This window comes from Mirounga angustirostris, unplaced genomic scaffold, assembly GCF_029215605.1.
Source record: "Mirounga angustirostris isolate CCGP_5_RB_7025 unplaced genomic scaffold, mMirAng1.0.hap1 SCAF_17, whole genome shotgun sequence".
NCBI classification, from domain to species: Eukaryota; Metazoa; Chordata; class Mammalia; order Carnivora; family Phocidae; genus Mirounga; species Mirounga angustirostris.
This window is the reverse complement of record NW_026991725.1, coordinates 28,192,602-28,216,756: the sequence shown is the minus strand read 5'-3', so window position 1 is coordinate 28,216,756 and position 24,155 is coordinate 28,192,602. Positions and strand designations below refer to the sequence as shown.

The window sequence follows — 24,155 nt, the reverse complement described above, 5'->3', positions numbered from 1 at the left end:
CCCTCAACTACTGCTAGGGACCCAACCCACCTAGAACCTTTTTCTCAGCCTCCCAGACGCCCCACTCCTCTAGCCACCTCCAGTGTCCCAATCCCCAGCCACCTACCAGCTATCCCTCCACCATTCATCCCCAGGACTCAGGTCCCGGGACCCTAGGTACCATTTCCCCATCATTTCCAAGTACCTGTCCCCCCAGCTATCCTTCCCCCAGCTTCTAGGATGTCCGTGGGGGATAGACTCCCCCATCCCCTTTTCTTCCTGCAGGCAGTGAAAGTGCTGAGAACAGCTGAGTTTGTCCCTTATGTGGTGTTCATCGAGGCCCCTGACTTTGAGACCCTGAGGGCCATGAACCGGGCTGCCCTGGAGAGTGGGGTGTCCACCAAGCAGCTCACGGTGAGGGCTCTGACATGCAGTGGAAGGGTTCTGGTGGCTGCCTGGGAGAGGGGGCAGGCTGGGGCCGATGAGGGGAAGAAGGTGGTGTTGGGGAAGGGGAGAGGGACCCACCCAAGGTATCAGTGAGGTTGGACTTGTGATTCCTGCTTTATAGGTGTGGAAACAGAGGTCTGGGCAAGGAAGGGAAGTGCCCAAAGTCTCACAGAGTCAGGGATACGGCTAGCCTGGGGTGCAGGAGCTTTTGCCAGGCCCACAGCTCCGTCCATTCTGGGGGGACAGAGTGCTTACCAAAGGGAGTCCAGAGGGCCAGGGGGAGATCTGTGGGCAGAATGGGCCAGGTGGGCTGAGGGCATTTACAGCTGGAGGGAAAGGCTGAAGGGAAGGAGGAAGCTGGAGGCTGGAAGGCTGGCTGGAGGGAGGAGGCAGCGCTTGGAGAAGAGGCTTCAGATCAGGTGTTCCAGGACCCCAGGGCACCTACCTCCCCACCAGGTACACCAGGAGCAGCCTTCTCCAGGAGAGGTAGGGTTTGCAGAACTCTGAGCTCAGGGGTCCATCTGCTGGCCACACTTGGTACTGCAGTTCTCAGGCCCCAGGTCAGAGCTGCGCTCAGACCCCGGAAAGGCTGCCTGGGCTGGGCTCCCCGTTGAAGTCCCCTGGTCACAAACATAGCCAGCTGGGGCCACTGGGCACATAGTGGGGCCAGCCCTAGAACTTCCACCTTGAACTTATTTAAGTCAGTATTCAAAGTTCCCTTCTCACCCCTGCCTGGCCAGCTGGCCAGCTTTCAGTGGGTAGGGGTGGCGGTTGCCGGGGGCACCCGGGATTGCCCTCCTGGCGGCATGCTCAGGAGGTGCATCTCAGGCTGCGGAGGTAAGGGCGCCTGGTCAGAGTGGAGGGAGCACTGACTTTGGAGTCAGGCAGACCCTGTGCAGCCACTGGCCGGGCGACCTCTCTGTACCTGTTTTCTCTATTGGAAACGGGGAATAATGAGTCCCGCCTTGCAGAGCCGTAGCGAAGATTACGTGGGTGGCAAAGCAGTTAGTGCCCTGCTTGGCACTCACTAAAGTTTATTTCCTTCCTTCCTTCTTTCACCCATGTGTCTGTCCAGGGTTGCGGGTGAGCCTGTACCTGATGGAGTGAGGGAGTCTGTACCTGACATGGCTGGGCTCTGGGGAGGAGGATAGATGGGGGGGCTGCAGATTCCCCCTGATGATGGGGGTGATGGGGGGGACACTGATGGCCGGGAGGTCCCCTTGTGCCGGCAGGAGGCCGACCTGAGGAGGACTGTGGAGGAGAGCAGCCGCATCCAGAGGGGCTACGGGCACTACTTTGACCTCAGCCTGGTCAACACCAACCTGGAGAGGACCTTTCGTGAGCTCCAGGCTGCCATGGAGAAGCTGCGGACGGAGCCCCAGTGGGTGCCCGTCAGCTGGGTGTACTGAGACTGTTCATGTGGACCTCACCCCTCCGGGCTGTGACCCAGAACCCTGAATCCATCCCCTCCCCTGGCCATGACCCCCAGCCCTGATCCTTAGCTCTCATCCCTGGCCGTCTGGCTCTCCCTGGGTGAGGAGGGCTCCTAGCGGGCCCTAATCTGGCTTCAGCACAGGCGTGTGCACTGCCGAGGAGGTGGGTGTTCATGGGGCACCTCTGTGCCCAGGTGCTGCCCACTCCCGATGCCCACTGGCCACCAGATGTCCCTCTCTGAGGGCCAGGCTGTGCCCAGGAGTGTGTTAGGGTCACCTCCGTAATGCTCAGTCCAGAGAAGAGGAAAGCTGCTCTGGGGCCCTGTGGCCAGTAGGTACACTGCCCCCTGCCACCTCTCTCAGCCGCCTTTCCCCCGTGGACTGGCCACGCCCACTCCATTCCGGGGCTCCTCCCACCTCTCACCCCTGGGGCCCTCCTGAAGGCTGCGGGAGCCAAAGCTTGAGCCAGCTGCCGCCGCCAAGGGGCAGTGCGGTCCAGCTTCCCTTGGAATGAGGCGGAGTCCCGCAAGTGGACCCCGCTCTGTCCTTCCCTCACGCACAGCTTTTCACTGCCGAAGTCTCTCCACGGACTTCTCTGATGTGCCCCTGACAGGACCGCTCAGCTCCCCGCAGGGCAGGGCCGGCCGGGGTCGGCGGGCTCAGCGCAGCGAGGGGTGAGCTGAAGGCTGAGCCGTACGGGGAGCCTGCGACTACTGACCATGGTCCCTGGGGCGGGGGTGGGGGGGGCACGTCTGGGCTCCCTGTTGGTGACCACGGTCCAGCTTGGTCTCTCTGGTGGGGTCCAGGTGGCCCACTCGCATCAGGTCTGCCTGGGGGGCTGAGGATGGGTGCAGAGAGGAGCCTGTGAGCCGGCCATGGAGCAGGGGCTTGGCAGAGGACATCTATGCTCTAGCCGGCTCCCTGTTGTACAACTCCAGGGGGCGCCATCCACACTGTTTCTGCCTGCGCAGCTTAGGGTCCGCAGGCTGGGGCACCTGGTCTGTGTTTGTACCGTTGGTGTGTGTGTGTCAGTCTTGGTTTTGGGAGAAGAGAAGCAAAGGGTTGTTTTGCTTTGGAGGTCACTATTTGGGGCCCTTTTGGGGGGGTTCCCCATTAGTCCCCATTTCTTATGAGACCCTTATCCCAGATTCCAGAGCCTTGACCCTCCCCCGATGTCTTTCTCCCCATCTCCTAGTGTCCCCCTATCCTATATGACACCGTCGAGTCCTCGAGTCCTCGGGAGGGCAATTGTGTAAGATAGGAGAATCCCTTTTAAGAATGCCATCGTAGACTTCCCCAGGCATCTGGCCCTCGTCCCTCTCTGTGATCTTGTCTGGGGTGAAGCTGTTCTTGCAGGGACCACCCCATCGCCCCCAGCACCAGCCAGCCCCTGTCCTTCCCAGTTCTCTGAGTGTCTGATCAGTCTTCGCTGCAGGTTCAGCCCGAGCTGGCCCCTGAACCACTGTGTGCCCATTTCCTAGGGAAGGGGAGGGAGAAGAAACAGAATATTTATTACAAAGTTAGAAATATATTTATTATATTAGGGATCTCATTTGCATTGGCCTAGGATATGCAAATGAGATGTTAAGGTCAAGCCTGCTCCCATCTCATTTGCATAGCTCTGCATCCACTATGCAGTCACCTTTATACCCCTCTTTTCCCTTTCCTCAGTGTTCTTTTTATCCTCAATCCAGCACTTCCTTGCATCACCCTTACGACAGCCCAGGGGGCCCAGGAGTGGGAGGAAGAGCTGCTCTCCTGCTGCCCAAGGCAATGGTTTCCTTTGCCAGTTCCCACCTCACCTGGGGCACTTGGAAGTAGAAGCAGTGAGGATCTGCAGGTGCAGCCCCCTACCCTTGGTTAACCTCCAAAATCTCCTGAAGGAAAGAGCATCCCCTGATGGAGGTGGAGGGAGCCTGGCTTAGGGTGCTGGGTACCTTGCCGAGGAGTTGGCACCTGACCCTGTAGGGTAGATCTCCCGTGTGGATGCTGTTCTGGCACCTTCACCTCTAGTGATGCCTGGGGGGCAGGGCTGGGCCCCTCCTCTCCTGTCTTCATCCCTTCAACTGCGTCCTACCTCCCCTACACAAGCCCCACTCACTCCCTGGCCCAGGGCTGGGTTGGAAGGGGTGTGTGCCCACCACATTACCTCTCTGACCTTATCCTCCTTCCCTGGATGCTTGTATTTGAGGCACCTTGGGATAATGAGGACTCGGCCCCCCACTGTCCACGCTCAGTGCCGGCCCTGTTGCCCTTCCCCTCTCCCCTCCCTCAGCCAATTCTTGAGCTTTTGCTCTGACTGGTTTTCTTTCTTTTCCTTTGATTAAATGTGAAAACAAAGGCTTCTGGGCTCTATTGGTCTTTGGTTGGGGCCCAGTGGATGACTTTGGTACAGGGTGAGAGTGGGGAACCCAGCACAGATGATTCTGGAATGGAAGTCGGAGTGACTTGTCTTGTGTCCAGTGATGTCTTCCAAAATTTCCCATCCCACCATTCCACATGCCCCATCCCCAGAAGATGCTCATTCTAAGTGCTTGTATCCAGGAGTCTGTGAGCATTCGTGGGGACCAAGGGGATTCAGAGACTCCAAGGCTAATCCACTCCACTTCACCCAGAACTTGCTGTGTGGCCTTCAGCAGGTCCCTGTACTGCTTAGGTTCATCCTCTATAAAAATGTCATGGACTCTCCCGGTGCTAATGCTGGGATTGGTTCTAGGCGTTCAACAATACATGCCATAGAGAGCTCATTGAAATGTCACCCAGATGTCACCAAGGGGGTGTGTGTGTCAAATCCTTCATGGGTAAGGCATCAGCCTTCTTTCCCACTTTGAATTCTTCAGGGGACCCCAGAATGTTCACTGAGGATTCTCAGCAGGGGGCTTTAGCTCTTCCCTTCTCCCTGCAACAACCAAATAAGGAACTGGCTTTCTTCCTTTGATTTCCCCCAAAGCATCCATTCACACAGGGACGAGCGTGGGGCAGACTTCACCGGTGATTTGGAGACAGCGTAAGGACTTATGTCTCCCACCTAACAGGTCTGATGAGAATTTAGCATTGAATATTAAATACCCCAACTCTGAAATACTCCCTGATCATTCCCAGCACATAGAATATTTTTCTGGTCAACCTTTCCCTTTGGGGTCCCCTGTTTCCCTCCGTGTTGCTGCACCCTCTTCCTCTCATCTTTTTTTTTTTTTTAAGTAGGCTCCACACCCAGCGTGGAGCCCAACGTGGGGCCTGAACTCATGACCTGGAGATCAAGATCTGAGCTGAGATCAAGAGTTGGTCACTGAACCAACTGAGCCACCCAGGTGCCCCTCTTCCTCTCATTTTTGAAACACCTTCTTCCCATCTCTGGGGTGTCCTTGGAAAAAGGAACATTTCATGACTATACCTAGCAACTCCACACTTGTATTTCTGTCTTAATCCAGTGGTTCTCAATCCTGGCTGCACTTTAGAATTGCCTGAGGGGTTAAAAAACAAACAAACGAAAAAACAATTGCCTGGATTCTACTCCAGATCAGTTAAATCAGAAGTTCTGGAAAGGCTGACTACTATAACTAACACAGTTGTTTATTATTGTTGTTATTGTTATTATTATTTTAAGATTTTTATTTTCGAGTAATCTCTACACCCAACATGGGGTTCGAACTCACAACTCCAAGATCAAGAGTCACATGCTCTTCAACGGAGCCAGCCGGGCACCACCCAACACAGTTTTACTATTAATTTCTTGCTCACATCGTATCTGATGGGAATTGGGTTGCACTCCCAGCAGTGACTCAGGGTTCCAGCCTCTTTCCATTTTTGACACCACCATCTTTCAGAAAAGGCTCCCCAGGTGTCATGGAAGAGGAGTAGAGTGTAGGAAATTGCTCATGGATATTATGGGCTAGGACAGTCGGCCCACATCCATTGGCCAGAATCAAGTCATGTGGCCCTGGGTTATTGCAAAGGGGTCTGGGAAATGTAGTCTTCCTTGGTGCTCAGGAAGAGGAAACAGGATCTAGCCAACCTCTGCCAAGCCAGGAGTGGAGTCTGGGAAGCTATATGTTTTAAAAGTTTCCCACATGATTCTAATGTGTAGCCAAGTTTGCCAACCACTGCTCATCCATTTTCGTCATACCCTTGGGAGTGGAGGAACTCTCCTTTTAGCCCCAAATTAACATCAAGGTAGTTTCCTACTAAAGATATTTGAATTTCTAAGAGGAATTCTGCTACCAGTTTTTTTTTTTTTTTTTTAATTCCTTTTCCTTCCTGGCACAGTAGCATATGGTTCGTAGGGCAGAATGGATTCTTATCATATTATAGTTGGGAAACTGACCTACAGAGGTGATGGGCTTTTGTCCAATGTCACACAGAAAGTCATTGGCAGAGCTGGAACAGACCCCTGGACTCCTGGTTCTCAGGCTGGGGTTTTCTCCCTGTGTGCTACCTCCCAAAGATGGAGGGGGATTGATAGGGCCTGGGGTGGGGCACACTTAGGGGAGGAAGGCACTGTTGGAGGAGGAACATGGGATAAGAAAGGGAACCATGAGGGGAAGTGTGGGCTACGTTGCCATCCCCAGATTCAACTGTTTGAGAGATCCAGGCATTCCAGGTGGTTGAGGGCATCAGCACCCTAAAGCTCACACAGCTCTGGCCCCTCCTCCCTCAGGACTGGGTTTGGGTGGTGACCCCACAGCTCTGGGAGAGACTGAGCAGGCTATGCAAAGGAGCAGGGAGGACTATCTAGCTTGTCCCATTGATCTACTTATCTAATCTAATTGCTATTATCAAGGTTTTAATTATTTAGAAACCTCTATGTTTTACTATCTGGTGAAAAAAGTTTCCAATTACTCCTTTGATCAGCGATATTTTTTCTTAGTAATACTTTCTTATTTTTTCTAGAAAGAGAACTCTAGGATCATTTGGTCAGAGTACACCCTTTTCCTATGGGGATCCTAATTGGAATTGCATGAAATTGGAACATTAATTGGGGAGGGTTCTTACTCTTCGGTCTTTTCCTGCAGGACCATAGTCTGTCTCCCCTGTACTCGGGTCTCCTTCCAGCCCAGGGCCCCCACTCACCTGTCTGCCAAGCAGCGCTGGTCAGACTGGCACGGTCTCCAGTCAGCAGCAGCCTGATACCAAGGAGAACACTGACTTTCTCATAAGACAAAATTCTTTCCTTTGAAAGGACTGCCCTTTATCCCGAGATTCTCCTCCCCAGCCCCTACTCTTTGGGGTTAAAATGGTCTTCTTTTTATAAAAGGGATGAGATATTTAAATTTTTTTGCTTGTTTCTAGATGTAGAAGTTGATAAAATATATTTTGAAAGTGTTACTGATCTGTGAAATCTCAAAGTTTGGGTTAAATCTCTCAGTGGGTTTAATTCCACAGATGCCCTGCCTTTTGAACAGGGTTTGAGTCTCAATGCGTAGGAGGTGAGACCACACATGTGTTGGCCCGAGAGTCCTTTTTGCAGAGAAGAAACAAGACCTGAAGAAGGCACAACACAGCCGAGATTGGCTTCGTAGATTCTCATTCCCTCCTGGTCTCTTGCCCCACCTTGGAGAGCACAGCTTCATTCTCTGCATTAAGTGAGTATGTGAAGACACACCTTAGCCCCCAGGTAAGCCAAAATAAGGGCCCTAGTCTATCCCAGCAATTTTAAGTGTCTTAAGTCTGGCCCAAAGCCAAAGTAGGCTGACAGACTAAGGGCGACGGGTGTTCCCTTACTAACTTAAAAATTTGTGAATGGAAGATAGACGAGAATTAGGTGATCCGTGCCTTAAGCAGAAGCTCCAGTTCCCCGCCATCGCCTCACACATGCGCATACACACTCAGATGAGGATTCAGTAGTAGGCAAGCAAATTCAAGAACCAAAATACCAATAGTTTTTCAGTGTGTGACAAGCATTCATTCGTTTGCTTATCAAACATTACCTTATTTTTGAGAATTTACTCCAGCATCATCACCTCTTGGAAATGCTTTGTGACTCCTCCATGGGCTGATCTGATCAAGGAGCCTCTTCTTGGCGCTCCCGAAACAGCTTATCACAGCGTCCTGATGGGGACTGTCGTCCTCTCTGCTCCCTCAGACTCTGGGCCTCTGGATGTAGGGACCGTGCCCCACTCAATGGTGCTCAGAAGATGGTGTTGAATTAATACTTAAGGTACCATGCCATTATTTTTTAAGTAACTGGATGATTTATTAGAAGACGTAATAGGAAAAAACAAAAAAAGACCCTGTTCACAATAGCAACCCCAGTACAAAACGCAAGGCATCTGTGTAATTAAACCCACTGAGAGATCTAGCCCCAGCTCATGGGAGCAGCCAGATGTCCTCAAAAAAGACCATGCTGGAGCCACAATGAGAACCAGATGTGGCAGGTGTGAGGCGTGAGTGTGCCCCTCTGACCATCATCCCCACCCAGGAAGGAGAAAGGGCCGTGTAGGCAGCATCTGGGTGTGGCTTATATTTGTCTTCCCTCTTTTTTCACTTTCACAAGTCTTGGCACAATGCCTGACAATTTCACAAATTATCTAAGTGTGTAGGTCCCACCCCACCCATTTTTTCAGGGTTTGGTCTTCCTTCCAGAAACAGATCTTCCTCTCTCTGCGGTTCCCCATAATCCTACCCTCATACCATGTGGTAGAGATACCCAAGCACTGGTCTGTGGACCATCTCACCTGTGACAATATGAGGAAATTAAGAACAAAGCAGAAAGCTTATCATTAAGCTGAATATATTTAAGTTTAAGAATTATCATTTATTCTGATGTGGTGATTGTGAATTTTATTTTATCACATGCCAATTTAAGAAATACTGCCCCCCCCCCCTGCTTTTTCCTAACTTGAATCAGATCTTTCCCTGAGTCTCTACTCATTAGAGTAGAAAGAAATGAAATCTCAATCCTGTTTTGGAGGGCTTCCTCCTTTCCCCGGAGTTACACAAAGATGTAAGGGATACATAGTGCCTGTGAAATGGGAGTGAGAATCTGGTTCAGGCAGAGTGGTGATCAAGGTACCATGTGCTTTTAAACAATGGGATTGTACATAAAACAAGTTTTACTGTGTTGCTGAGCTTGTGGGAAGGGAAATATCCAAGAGGCGTGGTGAGTGGACAGGAAAGGTGGAGTTACCCTAAAAGGCAAATGACAATATTAACATCACATTTGGAAAATTAAATATAAAGCCAGGGGCAACCTGAGGTGTTGGTAAATTAGGGATCTGGGAAGGCACTAATCTGGTCCCAAGTTGGTATCCTGGCCCCTGACAGAAACAAATGCAGATCCTCTCTGGAGGAAGGTATCCTCAATTTCAGCCCCCCAGATGGAAATCATCCAAACATGAGCTCACATTATGAGATCACAAAATAAAAAGGAACAAACCACTATGAGTGATAGTCAACATAAACAATAGCATATTTATATCTCCAGGGAATTTTGATATTAGGCACAAAATGTAAACTATGTGTGTATAAAATATTTAATGGAATAAAAGATGGCATTAAAAAATTAACAAGCAACAAGACTCTAGAATGACTAGTTAGGTTTGAAAGAGAACCATTCAGAACTTTTCAAAATAAAAAATACAAGGATGAAAATAAAGACAAATTTTGGGGGGTTTAACAGCCAATTAAACACAACTGAATAGAGATTAGTGAACCAGAAAGTTGTTCCCCTAAGTATGGTGCTTGGACCCGCAGCATCATCAGCCCTGAGAGCTTCTTAGAAATGCAGACTCTCAGGCTCCCCCCAGAACTACTGAGTCAGAATCTGAAGTTTAACAAGATTCCTTGTGGTTTGTAGGCATATTCAGATTTGAGAAGTATTAAACTGGTAGAAATGACATAGAGTGCAGAACAAAGAGATGAGGAGGGAAATATGAAGGAGAGGTTAAGAGATATGGCAGTGATAAAGAGAGGGTCTAGAAAAATTTTATTCTGGCCAGTGGCAAGATTTTTAAAAGTGATGGAGAGCAGATAATATTTGAGGAGAATTTCCTAGAACCGATGAAAGGCATGAATTCACATATACAAGAATTTACAGCAAACAGGAAAACAAGTAGTTCATGGCCAGGGGCCAGTCAGGCCAGACTGCAGAATACTGAGACAAGTAGAGAAGTTGTATGTACAAACATAAAACTAAGGTGTTTCAAGATGGAGGGTTGCAAAGTGGCAACTGGTAAAGGAATGGTCTTTCTCCCCTGCCTGGAGGGCAGGACTGGGCCCACACGGTGGCAGCAGCGGGCGTTAAGGGAGTGAGCAAATGTCTATGGAGGGTACTTGAGTATCTGATAAATCCGTGGAAACTCGGAATCCCAAGGATGCCAACCCTAGGTTGCCTTGGAGAGAGCTGGGCCTCTCAAAAGACATAGATCTGTTTAGTTGGCACAATGGTCTGCAAATGGGCAAGGGGTGGTAGTGGGATGACCTGGCTGACCACCCCTGGTCCCCAGGAAGCCCTGGTTGCAGCGGGTGACAGGTTGAGAGGACGTTCTTTCCCCACTGGGCAGCCCCAATTCTTACCACCTTCCAGCTGAGGGATTTTTCACAGGGTGAGATTTTGGGGTCTCTCTGACACCACCTGAAACTTGGTGTTCCCTACCTCCCCCAACATCTGGGCACACACTGTGCCCAGATCCTGGGCAGAGACCCCAGAGCTCACACCCAGGGCTCCCTCTCCACCTGGAGAAGGTAAGAGGAGTTCACCCAACCCTGGGGACCTGGGGCAGTGGCTGGCACCTTCTGGAGAGTTTCCCTTGGTTTATCAGACCTGCTCTACCTTGCCCAGCCCCCTAGGTCCTCACTGCAGGGGCATTCCTTCATGGCTCCTCCTGCCATACCCACAGCGACAGGTGTAGACGTTGGTGAGGACTTTGAGAAATGCTTCTTGGAAGGCCCTGGTGGAAGTGAAATTGCTTCTGTCATTTCAGAAAGCTGTTCAGCAGTGGGTATTGGTAACGTCAAAAATGTTCACACCCTATGACCTGGCACTTCCATGCACACAAATGCTTCTACAAGAAGTCTCCAAATGCAAATCAAGCCTTGTGGGAAGACTCATCATGCTGTTATTTATAATAGCAAAAATAGAAACAAATTATCTAATGAGAGAGAATTGAAATAAATGGAGGCACACTGTGAGGAAATATCAGAGAGCTGATGCACATTTTATTTATAAACGTTGGTAAAACATGGAGAAATGTTTATAAGAATTAAGTGGGCAGGCGCCTGGCTGCTCAGTCAGTGGAGCGTGCGACTCTTGATCTTGGGGTTGTGAGTTTGAGCACCACGTTGGGTGTCGAGATTACTTACAAATAGAAATCTTAAAAAAAAAAAATTACGTGGAAAAAGCAGGATCTAAAGTTGTATATACAAACTAATTTGTCAGAGAACACCAGCAAATGATGTGGAGTAAAAAAACAGGAAGGAAATGCAACAAAACGCAGCTGTGATTATCTGGGGGAATGGTGAGCCTGAGTGAATTTTCTTCTCCTCCCCGCCATGGTTCTAACTTTTGTATACTGAGGAACCACCCATTTCACTTTTTAAAGAAAGTCAAAAAAGAAAAAATAGCAATCCTGTTATTCTACCCCCTCCTGCTTCCTGATCTCCAGGGGGCCAGACTCAGAGTCACCTTCAGGTTCCTCCTAGGTTCCTGCCCTGTCCTCTCTCTCCTGCCTTTTAGATGCCCACCCACACCCTGTGCTTTCCTACCCCTCCCTAACCCCAACCCACAGGCAATTAACCCTTTCTCAACAGGGAAGGAGCCAAGCTTTTCTCCGGCCTCCTTCCAAAGCCTGGGATGCAGGGCTGGGTGGGGAGCTGGGAAATGTAACCCCTCCGTCAGTCCTGGGCTCACCCCTTTCCAATGCGCACCTGACCTGGGCCTGGACTCGGACCGGCCCAGGAAAGCCCCTAGCTGGGTCATGGTGTCTTAGGCAGAGAAGCCCCTATGGGGGGGGGGGGGCAGGTGGGAGACCCCACACACCAAATGCAGACTCTAACGTGGATGAACCTGAATCTACTGCTTCTCAAATTCAAGTATTAGAGTCATCGGACACTAGTTAGAAATGCAAAGCTGTGGGTCCAGCCCCAGAGAGGGTTTTGGTAGGTCTTGGTAGAGCCCAGGAGTCACATTTTTAACCAGCCTCCCGAAGGACTGGGATGCAGTCCCATTTTGAGAACTCAGAACCCCATCTATTCCCAGCATGCTCCTCCTCCTCGCCCACTTATGCAGGAGAAAGTGGTGCTGAGTCAGGATGGAAGGAAGGGAGAAGAAGGTGGGGGTCTTTTGCTGGGCACCCGGCCGCAGAGGATTTCTTGTAACGGATACAAACTCAGACCAGATCTCCTGAGCCTTGCCTGGCTCTGGCGAGCTCCAGCTGCACGCCCTGCCCCAATGTGCACATACCGAGGAGGTCCCAGGGTCCCACTCATTCTGTGAGGCCACCACTGCAGGCCCCGGGGCTGACAAAGACTTCCGGGTCAGGCTGGGCATGCAGGAGGAGGGCCTGGGGATGGCAGGGGAGAGCCCGGAGTCTGGCAGGCAAGCTCTGAAGCTGTGGAGGAAAGCTTATGGGAGTTAGCGCAAATGCAGCCATTCAGATTCCCGGCCGGCCGGGCCTGGAGGGCACCGCTAGACTGATATGAACTTCGAGAAGCTGAGCTCCTCCCCAGACATGTGGAGGGGAGGCCCTGGGATCATGTCCCCCTCCGGGTCCTGGGAAGGGGCTTCCTCTTCCTCTGAAGTCTGTAAAGACAAGAGTCAGGGGTTGAAAAGCAGAGCTCAGCCGCAGGGGGTCTCCAGGTAGCTGTTGGGTCCACCCTAGCCTTTTCCACAGTTCTGGGCCTCTGTCCTTCTAAGGGGCACAGCCTAACAAGCTCTCCCCAGAACCCCCAGGCTTTGATTCATGCCCCTCACCTCCTCCCAAAACATCCCCCCACCCCATCTGCAAGAGCATCCTCAGGGTCAGGTTTTTGCCTGCAGGTGTTGGAATCCTGCCAGTCAGAGCTCTTTAAACTGTGACTACCAACAAGCTATTCAAGAACTTTCTGGATCGGGGGAAAAAGGATGTAAGGTTGGGAGTCCTGACTCCCGAATGAAAAGGCCTGCCCCTTTGGCAATGGTAGCATAGGTGGGCGGAAGCAGGGGGCAGTGTTCAGGGAGCGGATGCTGAGGAAAGAGCCCCCCGCCCCCCCCCCCCCCCCCCCCGCACGCCCTCCGTTCACACCTGGCTGAGGCCCTGGGTTTCTGCGCGCGGGCTGGGGCTGGCGTGGGGCCCAGGGGGCGCTTCGAGGCTGATCATGGTATACTCCAGCGCCTCAAACAGAGACTCGGTCAGCACAGCCCATTCCCGGCAGCAGTGATGGGCCACCCGCCACAGCAAGAGAGGGGAGCCACGGGAGAGCGTGGGCAGGCTGTGGGGTCAGAGCCCTTCCGTCCTCTTTCCTACATCTCAGAGGGACCTTGGGCACCCACTAAGCTCTCTGAGCCTCAGTCTCCTCAGCTGTCAAGTGGGCATAAGAATTTTTCCCTCAGGGTTATAATGAATATTCACGGAAATGTTTTACTGCTCAACACCTGGGAACTCCTGGAATGATTCATTTGTTTTCCTTGTTGTTATGTCTATCGTCGAAGCAGAAAGAATGTGAAGGCTGCCAGTTCCTTGCAGGCCCAGGGAGAACAAAGGTGAACACCTCAAAGGTTCACCGAATAACAAACCGCAGAGGAAAAATTCTTTACAAATCATAAGCCTGAGCAGATAAGGAAGCCAAGGGAAGAGAGGCAGGCAGTCCAGAGTGAGTAGGAACCATCCTGGGACCAGCAGCGGGGTAGAAGAGGTTGGAGCCGGCCGAGGCCCCCAGCCAAGTCTCCCAAGGGCATAGCTGCCCTTAGGTGTCCCAGCCGGTAAATCCCATGGCCCGACGGGCACCGAAGACGAAGAAAGAAGCTCCTGTCCTCTGGACACCTACTGGGGGTCTCATCTCATGATTTCCTGAGCATAACCCCATGAGATGGGGATAATGAGGCTCAGAGAGGTGACGTAACTTGCCATGTGTCACACAGCTGGGCTGGGACTTGAACTCACGACCACGTGACCTCGGACCCGGGCTCTTTTTCTATCCTCTGCCACCATCCTGGCGGGGCATGCTGCACACACTTCCCTTCTTTTCAGTGTCCTTGTTTCCTAACTGCCCCCTCCTTCTTCTATCGCTGCCCTGGCTGTAGGGGATGGGGGCAGAAGTGGACATTTGAGCCATCTCTGGCGATACATTCAGTCTTACAGGCCAAGATGAAAATCAGAGCAGAATTCCTCACGGGGGCTGGGGGGATGAGGGGACGAGGGGATGAGGGAATGGGGGGAGTGGAAGGAGATTTCACAAATGAGAGCCCCTACGTCTAAGCACTAGGAAAATAGGGAATCAGGGAAGCCTTGGGAAGTGGGAGCCGAGCCCTAATCTGAGCCCAGCACTCCCCTCTGGGCTGTTTCAGGAGTCAGGGGCCACGCCATCCCATGTTCATGGACTGAGGATGGTTCTTTCTTCTGAGTCTAGGGGAACAGGCTCGGGCAGGCTGAGCAGTTGGCCCCACTCCTCCAGCCCTCGGCACACCAGTGGGGCAGGGTGGGGGCAGCACGGGGTACTGCGGCCAGCCCCGCAGACCGGGACCGTTGCCCCGGTTCCACCGCCCCGGTTCCGCCTCTTTCACGCGGGGTCTCTGGGGGCAAGTTATTTATGCTCTCTGAGCCTCTGTCTCTTATTCTGTAAGAAGGGGGTAATGATAACAGCTACCTTGTGCAGGAGTTATGAAGATTTGGTGACACACAGGTAAAGCCCCTGGCACATAGTAGGTGTTCAATTAAAGAGGAAAAGGGAGCTTCCTGGAAGAGCTCTGTGGGCAAGGGAAATGCTGGCCTGAGCCCTCATACCTCCCTCCGAGTTTTACACGCCCCTGGGGCTCTCTGGAAGAGCCAGTAGAGTGCCCCCTTCCCTCTTTGACCTGAATGTGGGCAAAGAAAACCCCAAGCCCTTTCAATTCCACCTGCAGCCCCTGCTAAAAACTACAAAGAAGCCCAAAGGGAAATAAACCAAAGAAAACAAAAGCTCTCAGTTGGGGGGCGCCTGAGTGGCTCAGATGGTTAAGCGTCTGCCTTCGGCTCAGGTCATGATCCCGGGGGTCCTGGGATCGAGTCCCGCATCGGGCTCCCTGCTAGGCGGGGAGCCTGCTTCTCCCTCTGCCTCTCTCTCTCTGACTCTCATGAATAAATAAAACATTAAAAAAAAAAAAAAAGAAAAAAAAAAAAAGCTCTCAGTTGGTCATGTTCACGGAGGTCTTATCTCTGACCTTCTCGGGAGACCCTGTTCCATCCTCCCCCCGACAAGGGGTCAGCAGTGGCGGGGACAGGTGCGGCAGGCTGGAAGCAGTCCCAGGCAGCCCTCCCGGGGGGTGGGCTGGGTGGCAGTGGGCAGCCCAGCACAGAGGTTCTCCCTCCCGCCCCCACCCCTCTTCTAGCCGGCAGGGTGCGCCCTAGGACGCACGGCTGGGCCCAAGCTGGCCTCCAGAGGACAGTGGCAGCCCCCCTCCCCATCCAGGTCTGTGACCTTTCCCTCATTCCTGTCCACCACCTCTGGCCTTGCCGGGCTTCCTGAGACAACAACAGCTGCTTCCTAAGCCAAAGCCCAGAACCCCATTCGTGTCCCAGCCCCTCCCCAGGGGGGTCAGGCCTGAGTCTTTTGTCCTCACTGGCGCCAAGAAAGAACGAAATAGCAGCCCCCCTTTCCTGCCCCCGTGTGTAAGAGAATAAGGTGGAGGCCTCTCAATAAACAGCAGGAGGAGGGGGGGTGGACACAAGGGGGGCTTCTGCGGCCTGAGCCCATGAGTCCGCAGCCCTCGCAGAGACCCTCAGGATCCAGCTCTGACAGTCTCTGCTTCTAATATGGGGAGGGGAAGAGGGCGCTGGGCCTGGGGAAGACCCCCGCCTGGTACCTGCTGGGCCGTCAGGGTGAGGAGGGGTACCCTGAAGGGCTGGTCTCAGGGCTCACACAGATTCCCCAGAGACGGGAAGTGAGCCCTGCCTGGAGCTCAGAGACAAACAGGTAGGGAGATGCAGAGACAGGGCCCGGGAGTCCTGATGCCCAGCCCCACCGCCATCCGAGCTGGGGCTTCGGGCTGGCTGCCTTTCTTACCAAGTGTGAGAGTTGGACCTTCTCGTTCCTCTGTGTCTCTGCGTCCAGTTGAGCTGAAAGAGACCAGCAGGCATACCCTGAGGCCAGGAGCAGCCTGTGACAGCTCCCACAGAGGTGGACGGGCCCCCCTGTGTTTGGGAGCAGGGGCTTCCCAGAGGGAGCAAGCAGACTGGTTGGGCAGGAAGACTGCTTGGACTTTCAGCTCAGTCCCTTAGCAGTGATCCAGCCTTTTGGGATGGGTACACGGAAATCCCCTGGTGTGGGCCAGAAACCAGCCGGGGAAATAATTCTATGTGCTAAGTACATTGCTTCTTCAACCTCAGGGTGCATCCAGGATCCCAGGACATTTTATGAAAATGCCCATTCTAACACAGCAGGCCGGGGCTGGGGCCTGAGAGTCCTTTTAACAGGCTTCCAGGGGATGTCACGGCTGCTACCTGGGGACCACAGTTCGAGAGGCAAGGTACTAAGAAGTTCTGAGGTCTTGATCAGGAATGTTCCCACCCTGTGTGCTCCTCCGGACTCCTCTGCAGTGAGCTGGGGACGTGGGCCAAGCTGACATTTCTTCCTGGGGGCTGCACACGGTGAAGTTGGAGGCAGGCCCAGGACCACCGCCCCCCACCCAAGGCCATGTGCAGTAGGACAACATTGCCAATTTGCAGAGTGCTTTGGCACACATCTTCCTGTTTCTGCTGCTTCCTGGCTGTGCAAACTCAGGGCAAGCTGTTTAACCACTCTGCCTCAGTTTCTTCCCCTGTAAAATGGGGGGTGCTTGTAATGAGCAGTTCCTAACGCCACAGTATTGAGAGCATTAGAGGAGATAAAAGCAACAAAGCCACACAGAAACTCGCAGCCCACGGCAGCTCCTCTGACTGATATTTCGGCCAACCCTCTTAACCCATGGTGTCTGCCGGGGGGGGGGGCGCCCCCGAGCCGCACAAAGCCATTGACACCGGAAGCATGACTGCTCCGAATCACGCCAGGTTTTGAAGACTCAATATGAAAAAATGCAGAATGCAGGGGCGCCTGGGTGGCTCAGTCGTTAAGCGTCTGCCTTCGGCTCAGGTCATGATCCCAGGGTCCTGGGATCGAGTCCCGCATCGGACTCCCTGCTCTGTGGGAAGCCTGCTTCTCCCTCCCCCCCTCCCCCTGCTTGTGTTCCCTCTCTCGCTGTGTCTCTCTCTCTCTCTGTCAAATAAATAAATAAAATCTTTAAAAAAAAAAAAGAAAAAAAGAAAAAATGCAGAATGCGGAATATGTATCATGAATAGTTTCATGTTGATTCCAACTTAAAATGATCATGTTTTGGAAAGATCATACTAATAAAGTATGTTATTAAAATTAACATCCCTAGTTTCTTTTTACCCTTTATCATGTGACTTTTAGAGAAGTTTAAATTACAGATGTGGCTTGGATTCTACTTCAGTTGGACTCGTATTCTATTTCTGTTCTAGTTCTCTTGTATTCTAGATCTGTGATCCAAAAAAGCTGTGGCTCAGGGAAAGTAGGTGACTTGCCCAAGGTCACACAGCTAAAAAGTCACAGAGCTGGGATTCGAAGCCAAGTCTTCACAGGAGCTGAGCACCTCTCGAGACCACGACAGGTGTGAGGCCACAGTATTCTTCCTGTTCAAGGGCTTAGTCTCAAATTCCCGCCCCACACCCCCTGCTGTGGTAGTCATGCAAGGAACCGGACCTGCAGAGGCTGGACATGGATTTGTTGGGATCAATAGGGACAGAAGTGATTGATGAGCTTGGACAGATGGGAGCAAGCCAAGAGCCCCCGTTCTCCCATTCACGCATTTGAATTGCTTTTTCCTAATGTTGACTGACCTGTGGCTCCCTCAGAAGGGAGGAGCAGGGCTCCTGATGCCCATACCTCGGATGGACACACTGATGCACAAGGTCTCCCTGGGATGGTGGGGGGCACTGCAGGTCTCAGCCTCCCACCCCTTCCCTCTACTTTTGCTCACCTTCCTTCCTCCAGCGGAGCAGATAGCTGCCGAGGGCCACCAGGCCTGCGGCCAGGAGGAGGGCCAGCAGCACCAGGCCCGGGGCCAAGATGCGGATCTTTGGGATGGAGACCCTGTGGGTGAGATGGAAGGAGCCCAGCAGGTGTCACCAGAGAGCTGTAGCATGCTGTGCACATGGCATTCTTCGTCTGTGTCCCACTCATGTCCCTTGTCTTTCCCAAAGAGATCAGAGGGCACCGGGGACCACAGCACCTGGTCAGTCCCACTGGGAGGGACCCCAGCCCCCACTACCAACCCCAGGAAATGCTCTCAGCTGGTCTGAACTTGGCAGCAGTTACCTGGATGCCTCAGGCAGAAAGCCTCCGTCAGTAACTGAGTGCAATGATATATAACCCCCAAGAACCAATCCTTCAGGCTATGGTTCCAGTTGGGTAAGAAAAAACCTATATTCATGCTCGGCACAGCGCCCAGTGCAAGGTGCGCCGGGGAAACTGGGGTGGCTGCCCCTGTGGCTGGGGAGGGAGAGAGAGGTGGGGACTGGGGCCACGGGGACCCTTCACTTCAGGTGGGCCTGGGTGTCCAGAGCAACAGGGTTGCCGGCTCTGCAGTTCAGGTCGTCCACTGCTCAAGGGCCCTGCGGAGGGGGGATGGGGGCCGAGTCTGCCCTCTGTGCTGTTAGCTGCGGCCCTGACAGGAGGCTGTGCTCGCCTAGAAGAAGGAGTGCCAGGTCCTCACTTGCTCCAGGGCACCTCATGTTCTGGGGATGGCCTGAAAGGTGACCTTGGTCACCCTGGGCTCACCTGGACATGGAGCTGCTGCTGCTGGGGGGCAGATGGGTGTCCTCTGCGGAGGTGGAGTCCAGCTGTGTGAATGGACGGGATGTCCCTGCATGAGGAGAGGTTGCTTCATGAGGAGAGGTCCCCGCGTACGGAGAGGTTCCTGGGTCTGGGGAGGTTCCTGCGTGCCCGTATGGGGAAGTCCCCGTGAACGGAGAGGCCTTGGCCCCTGTCTTCCCCTGCTTGGTTGTGGTGACTGTTTGGTGGAGACCAGGAGAAGCTACAAGTCCAAAAGCAACGCCTCAGCACCTTCTCCGACCCTTGAGGCCCAGCATTCCCCAGACCTCTGACCCTTGACTCCTGAGCCCTAGCCTCCCCAGGACCAATTTCTCAGAACTTCCGCAGCTAAAGGACCCCCCAGGAAGCAAAGAGAGGCCTGGATGAAGCCATTGTGAGCAAGGCGACCATGTCTCAGGCACGCCCCACACCCGCGTGTGGTTCTCGGCCCCCGTCCGTGCCCGCTGCTTGGGTCATCATGGCCCTGCGCCCACTCCGTGACCCATTCCAGCGGCCACGCAGTACACAGAGGCCCGCCTGCTTCCCCTCCAGTCCTGGCCACTTACAACTGCAAGTCGCCACATGCCCACCCTCACCACCTCTGCTTCAACAGGCCTTGACTTCCTTCAACAACCATGGGGTCGGCAGGGCAGGGTGGCAGGGACAGGTCCAGAGGTCAGGGTCCAAGGCCCTACCTTTCCTGCTCAGCCCTCCAACCCCGGGGGGAGCAGACAGAACACAAGCCCGGCGGTCAGGCTGCGCCTCTTCCCTGGGCTCTGCTGCTCCTTGGGTGACCTGACCCCATGGGGCCCCTGATTCCTCCGCGGACGTACAGCTCCCAGGCTCTGGGGGCCACGGAGCGCAGTGTCTGGCTACAGGCAGGCCCTCACTGGATGCTGCTTTACAGAGGGGTGGAGGAGAGACAGGAAAACCATTCACTCACTCAATTCTGGGGGCTCAGTTTGCCAAGCTTTTGCCTTGGGCTGGAGGCTCCTTGTAGTAAGAGGCTGGAAGGAGGGAGTGGGGGAGGGAGGACAGCAGGGACCTAGGGGAAAGGGAGAGGTTGGTCTCAGGGGAGGCGAGGATCACCACTATGAGCCAGATTTCCTGCCTTGGTGGCAGCCAGGAGCTTTCCTGCCCCCACCTCTCTGCTCAGAGTCTCCACTATCTCCTCCCCCCAGCCACTTAGGAGTCACGGTTGGAAGATTCTAGTCGATTGCTGGCCTCCCCCTCCTGCAGTCCCCTTGGCCTCCCACTTAGCTCAGCCCTTCGGCTTCCCTTGTCCCCAACTGCCTGCCAGTCTGCTCTTTCCACGCCACTCTTCACACCAATACTGGTTTTGTCTCTAGAATATGGGTCTGGATATGGGATACTGGATTCCATCGCTTCTTGCTTCAGAACTGTTTCAATGGCCCTCACTGTCTATGAGCTGAAGCTCAAGCTTCTTACAGGCCTTTCAAAGCCTTTCAAACTCAGACCTCAGTTCACCATGTCAGCTTCACCTCTTCGCCATCCGGGGCACCAGCCATTCCTCTATTTGCCCTCTATTCCCAATGAAGTGAGCATCCTGCCCACCTCCGTGCCTTTGCCGTGCTGTTCCCCTCTGTGCCATGCCTCTCCTCTCCACCTCTGCCTGACACACTTTTTTCTGTCCCCGAGAGGCTGGGATCCCTCAAGGATGAGATGCCTAGCCTCTGTGCCTGGCAGAGTGGGCAGAAATGTGGTGTGGCCAATCCCCCCTGGAACCGCTGAGTTCCCTGCCCACCCTCCCCCTGCCCCCCGGGTGCCCCAAGGTTACCTCCTTGCTGGAGTGCCATCTGGGACTCGCTCCCTGTCCCCATCATCCTCTATTTATTTTTTATTTTTATTTTTTTATTTTACTACAATTTTTTATTAACATACAATGTATTATTTGTTTCAGGGGTACAGGTCTGTGATTCATTCTCTATTCTAACACGAGGTCAGGTTTTCTTTGATTTTTCTGAGTAAATGATCAAATCTTGTGCAAATAAGGAGTATTTATCTTTTCCTGTCCGATATGTATACTTCTTTATCTTGTCTTATTTCATGGCCTACAGCCTCCAGGCAATGGGGAATAAAAGAAACGATAGTGGATACTCTTGTCTTGTTCTGACTTTTCTAGAAATTCTGATCTGTCACCATACTCAGTGGTATGCTGCAGACAGCTCCCACTGACTTGGGAGAGCTGTTTACTTTTCAGGAATTTTGTGAGCTTACCGGTGGCTGGAAATTGGGGAGGGCGGGGGCATTTAAACCACAGAAACCGACAGACCTTGCAAATCAGAGCTTCCCCAGCTAAACATTCACCCGCACACCACCGTCATTAGCCTTTATTTCCTGTACCCCCAAATATCATCAGAGAAAGGTCAACAATGTCTGACACAGGAGAACATAATAATGCACATATCACGCACAAATAAATAATTATAAATGAGGTAAAAATTTAAAATAGCCTCAAATATAGCTAAAATTGATCCCCACTAGGTAAGAAGGAGGTCTGAATACTGATAAGAATCAGAGGAGACCAGAAGCTTGTAAATAATGGAGAACAGGTTCAATATGGTTATGATACTGCTGTTATTATTTGGTGCGCTTATTTCTATCTCCTTGAATTAAAATAAAGACCCATGGATGTCAGGGATCTGACAGTGGGGACCGCCTGGGGATGGGGTGGGTCCAAGATGGGGCCAGGGGAGGGAAAGAGCAGACACCAAAGTGAGAAAAAAACCTGGATTTGAATCCTGGCTCCATCACCTCCTGCCATGAAACCTCAGGCAAATCATTTCATCTCTGGAGCCTTGGGCCCCCATCTGTGAAATGGGATACAAAGACCTGCCTCACCCTCACTGGCCAGCAGACTGGGGCTGCCCACTCCCCTGGGCCATCTCTGGCTTCTCTCTTCTCAGCCCGGCAGATCCAGTGGGGCTCTGGGCATCCAGAGAGATGTTCCATCCCCAGCCAGAATCCCCTAGTGTCCCTGAGCTCAACAAACTCCTCCTCCGAGGCTAGATCCCAGGCCCTCCTCATACCTGCCTTTGGGACTTCAAGATCTGGGGAAGGGAAGCAGGAAGGGAGAGCTGAGACCATGGGCAGGGTGAGGCCAGTGTGGCCATGGCTGGGGGGCAGGGGGGGGCGCTGTGGAGTGGGTCTGGGATGCTGCACAATGGTGGGCCATCCTGCAGGATCCTCAGGAATATCTCTGACTCCAAAGAGGGAGTCTTTTTTGGTCTATGGGCTGCCCATTTCATCCCCAGCCCATGCAATCTCTCTTCCACATCTGGGCAAAGAGGAAAGGCACTGAGCAGGGAGTTCAACAGATCTGCGTGGTGTGACCTTGTCAAAGAGCAGCCGAGGGTCATGCTGCACTGCTTCTACTCCCATGACGGCCAAGCACTTGACCGGCATCATCTCACTGAGCCCGAGCCCCCGCCCCCCCCCCCAGGAGGTTGGTACAAGCACTACACCTGGGGGTGAGGAGGAAACGGGGTCCGGCACTGATCAACGGCCCACCCGTCCCTCTTCCCTTCTGTGTCACCTGTCCCCCATCCAGAGAAGCAGAGACATGTGTTACCTGGAAAGACAAGCAGAGAGACCGGGAAAGTCTCATCTGGGCCCAGTTTGGAGACCCCACAGAAGTACTTCCCGGTGTCCTGCAGGGTGAGATTCCTCAGGGTCACGTGGAGCGTGAGCGTCTGGGGGCTGTCTTGGATGGACACCCTGTCGTTTCTTGTCTCCTGGCCATTTTTTCCCACATAGACAATACCCGAGCAGCGGGACAGGAAGAACCCCTTCTCCTTGCACCAGTATTTCCGGTGTGTCCTCAGCTCCTCCTGGTAGGTGCACTGCAGGGACACCGTGTTGCCTTCAAACGCAGTGATCTCCTTGGGGCCCAGCACGGCTCCATAACCTGAAACCATAGCAGGGACAGAGGTCAGAATTCCGTGGATTCAAGTTCCAGGGTCAAGACCAGAAGACTCCTCCTCAGTCACTCCCTTCTGCGGCAGACCTGGAAAGAGCTGGTGGTCTCTTCCCCACCAAGGGAAACTGGGACAGGGCCGTTGCTGTTTCCCTAAAATCGGCATACGGAAGGAAGGGTGATGATGGGGCAGCTCTAGATTCAGACTGCCTGGATTTGGAATTCCAGCACTGCCACCTGGTAGCTGTGTGACCTTGGGGAAGTTACTTGCCCTCCCTGGGCATCTGGGTTTTCCCATTTATAGATGATGATGATGATGTCTTAGTTCACTGAAATTAAGATGCTATCATATGTAAGATACACCATAATTTTATATACCACTAAAAAAATCACCGTCACTTGAACAATTGTCATCCGTTACAAGATGCATCCTGATATTTGATGTTAAAAAGTTGAAGAGGCAGACCTGTGAACTGATGAAACAGCAAAATCCCTTATCTCTCAGGGTTGTTGTGAGTGAAACAGCAAAATCCCTTATCTCTCAGGGTTGTTGTGAATGGAACAGTAGAGGCTCAAGAAATATTTGCAGAGTCTACCATGGCAACCACGTAGGAGTTGTCTTGTCTGCCTCCAGGCTGGGTGTAGAGTAGGAAAATAAGAATGAGAGAGGTAAAGCCCCCTTCCTAGCCACCTGAACATGAAGGGTTTGGAACCAGAGGTCTGGGAGAAAACCCGGCTCTGCGTTCCAGAAACAGCAAGTGCCTGCCCCCGCCCCCCCTCTGCAGACTGAGAACCAGTGCGGTGGAGGCGAGACCTGGAAGGATCAGGCAGCAGTGGGTCAGAAGAATGAAAGGCAGGTTCAGGAGGTCCTCTCTCTGCCAGCTTGGGCATGAGCCCCACATCCCTCCACTCCTCCCTCTCCTGCCCCATCTCACCTGGGAGCAAAAGGCAGCCCCACAGCAGGACCAGGGGCCACATGGTGGGCGCTGGACATGCAGGAGCACACGCGGGAACTGGGAGCTCCCGGAATCACGCGGGGCTTTAACTTCCTCCAGAGGCACTAGATCAGGACCAGGAAGGCGGGAGGGGCCTGCAGGTCCCCGCTCTGCGCACAGAGGGAGGCGCCTCTGCCATTCCCTTTACTTACCCTCGGTGCGCCCCAGCCCCGCGGTTTACCGCAACCCCCCATCCAAAAAAAAAAACCCACCTGAGCGCTTCTCCCAAACCCGTACCCTTTCGGGGGGAGGGGGTCTTAACCATGCCCACTGCCATGCACCCCAGAGGGTCTGTGTGCAGAATCCAGGGAGTCCAAGACTGAAAAAATTACATACTGACTTTTACTAACCTTTAAGTGGTTTATCTTTTCCTTCTATTGTGCT

General features: G+C 53.1%; 2 protein-coding genes across 10 annotated transcripts in view; one reads left to right on the top strand and one right to left on the bottom strand.

Annotated features, from left to right (window-relative positions):
* MPP2 (MAGUK p55 scaffold protein 2) overlaps nucleotides 1-11,223 on the top strand; it is a 31,386-nt gene extending 20,163 nt beyond the window's left edge. For 4 of the 5 annotated variants that reach the window (XM_064583539.1, XM_045888036.3, XM_064583541.1 and 1 more), the window contains 2 exons: nucleotides 265-393; nucleotides 1,659-11,223. In XM_064583539.1, coding sequence (XP_064439609.1) covers nucleotides 265-393; nucleotides 1,659-1,835 — 306 coding nt within the window. In that variant the 3' untranslated portion in view covers nucleotides 1,836-11,223. The remainder of the gene's footprint in view (nucleotides 1-264; nucleotides 394-1,658) is intronic. The other variant, XM_064583540.1, reaches the window with a different exon arrangement.
* On the bottom strand, nucleotides 10,994-23,866 carry CD300LG (CD300 molecule like family member g). 5 transcript variants are annotated; one of them, XM_045888820.3, is made up of 7 exons: nucleotides 23,712-23,866; nucleotides 22,432-22,767; nucleotides 19,783-19,884; nucleotides 18,807-19,062; nucleotides 18,007-18,119; nucleotides 16,035-16,087; nucleotides 10,994-12,597 (listed from the first exon to the last, which is right to left on the bottom strand). In XM_045888820.3, the coding sequence occupies exons 1-7, from the start codon at nucleotides 23,752-23,754 to the stop codon at nucleotides 12,484-12,486; spliced, it is 1,017 nt and encodes a 338-aa protein (XP_045744776.1). In that variant the 5' UTR covers nucleotides 23,755-23,866; the 3' UTR covers nucleotides 10,994-12,483. The 5 variants fall into 5 exon arrangements, with proteins under 5 accessions (XP_045744776.1, XP_045744778.1, XP_045744777.1 ...); XM_045888822.3 differs by having other exon boundaries at nucleotides 18,807-18,891; XM_045888821.3 differs by lacking the exon at nucleotides 19,783-19,884.
* Between the last annotated feature and the right edge of the window lie 289 nt (nucleotides 23,867-24,155).

Coding starts and splice junctions, on each gene's coding strand:
- CD300LG (XM_045888820.3), bottom strand. CDS start 23,754: ATGTGGCCCCTGGTCCTGCTGTGGGGCTGCCTTTTGCTCCCAG. Junction 19,063..19,782: donor AACTGAGCCCCCAGAATTGA/GTGAGTGAATGG, acceptor TTGGACTTGTAG/CTTCTCCTGGTCTCCACCAA. Junction 16,088..18,006: donor GCTCCGCTGGAGGAAGGAAG/GTGAGCAAAAGT, acceptor GGTCTCTTTCAG/CTCAACTGGACGCAGAGACA.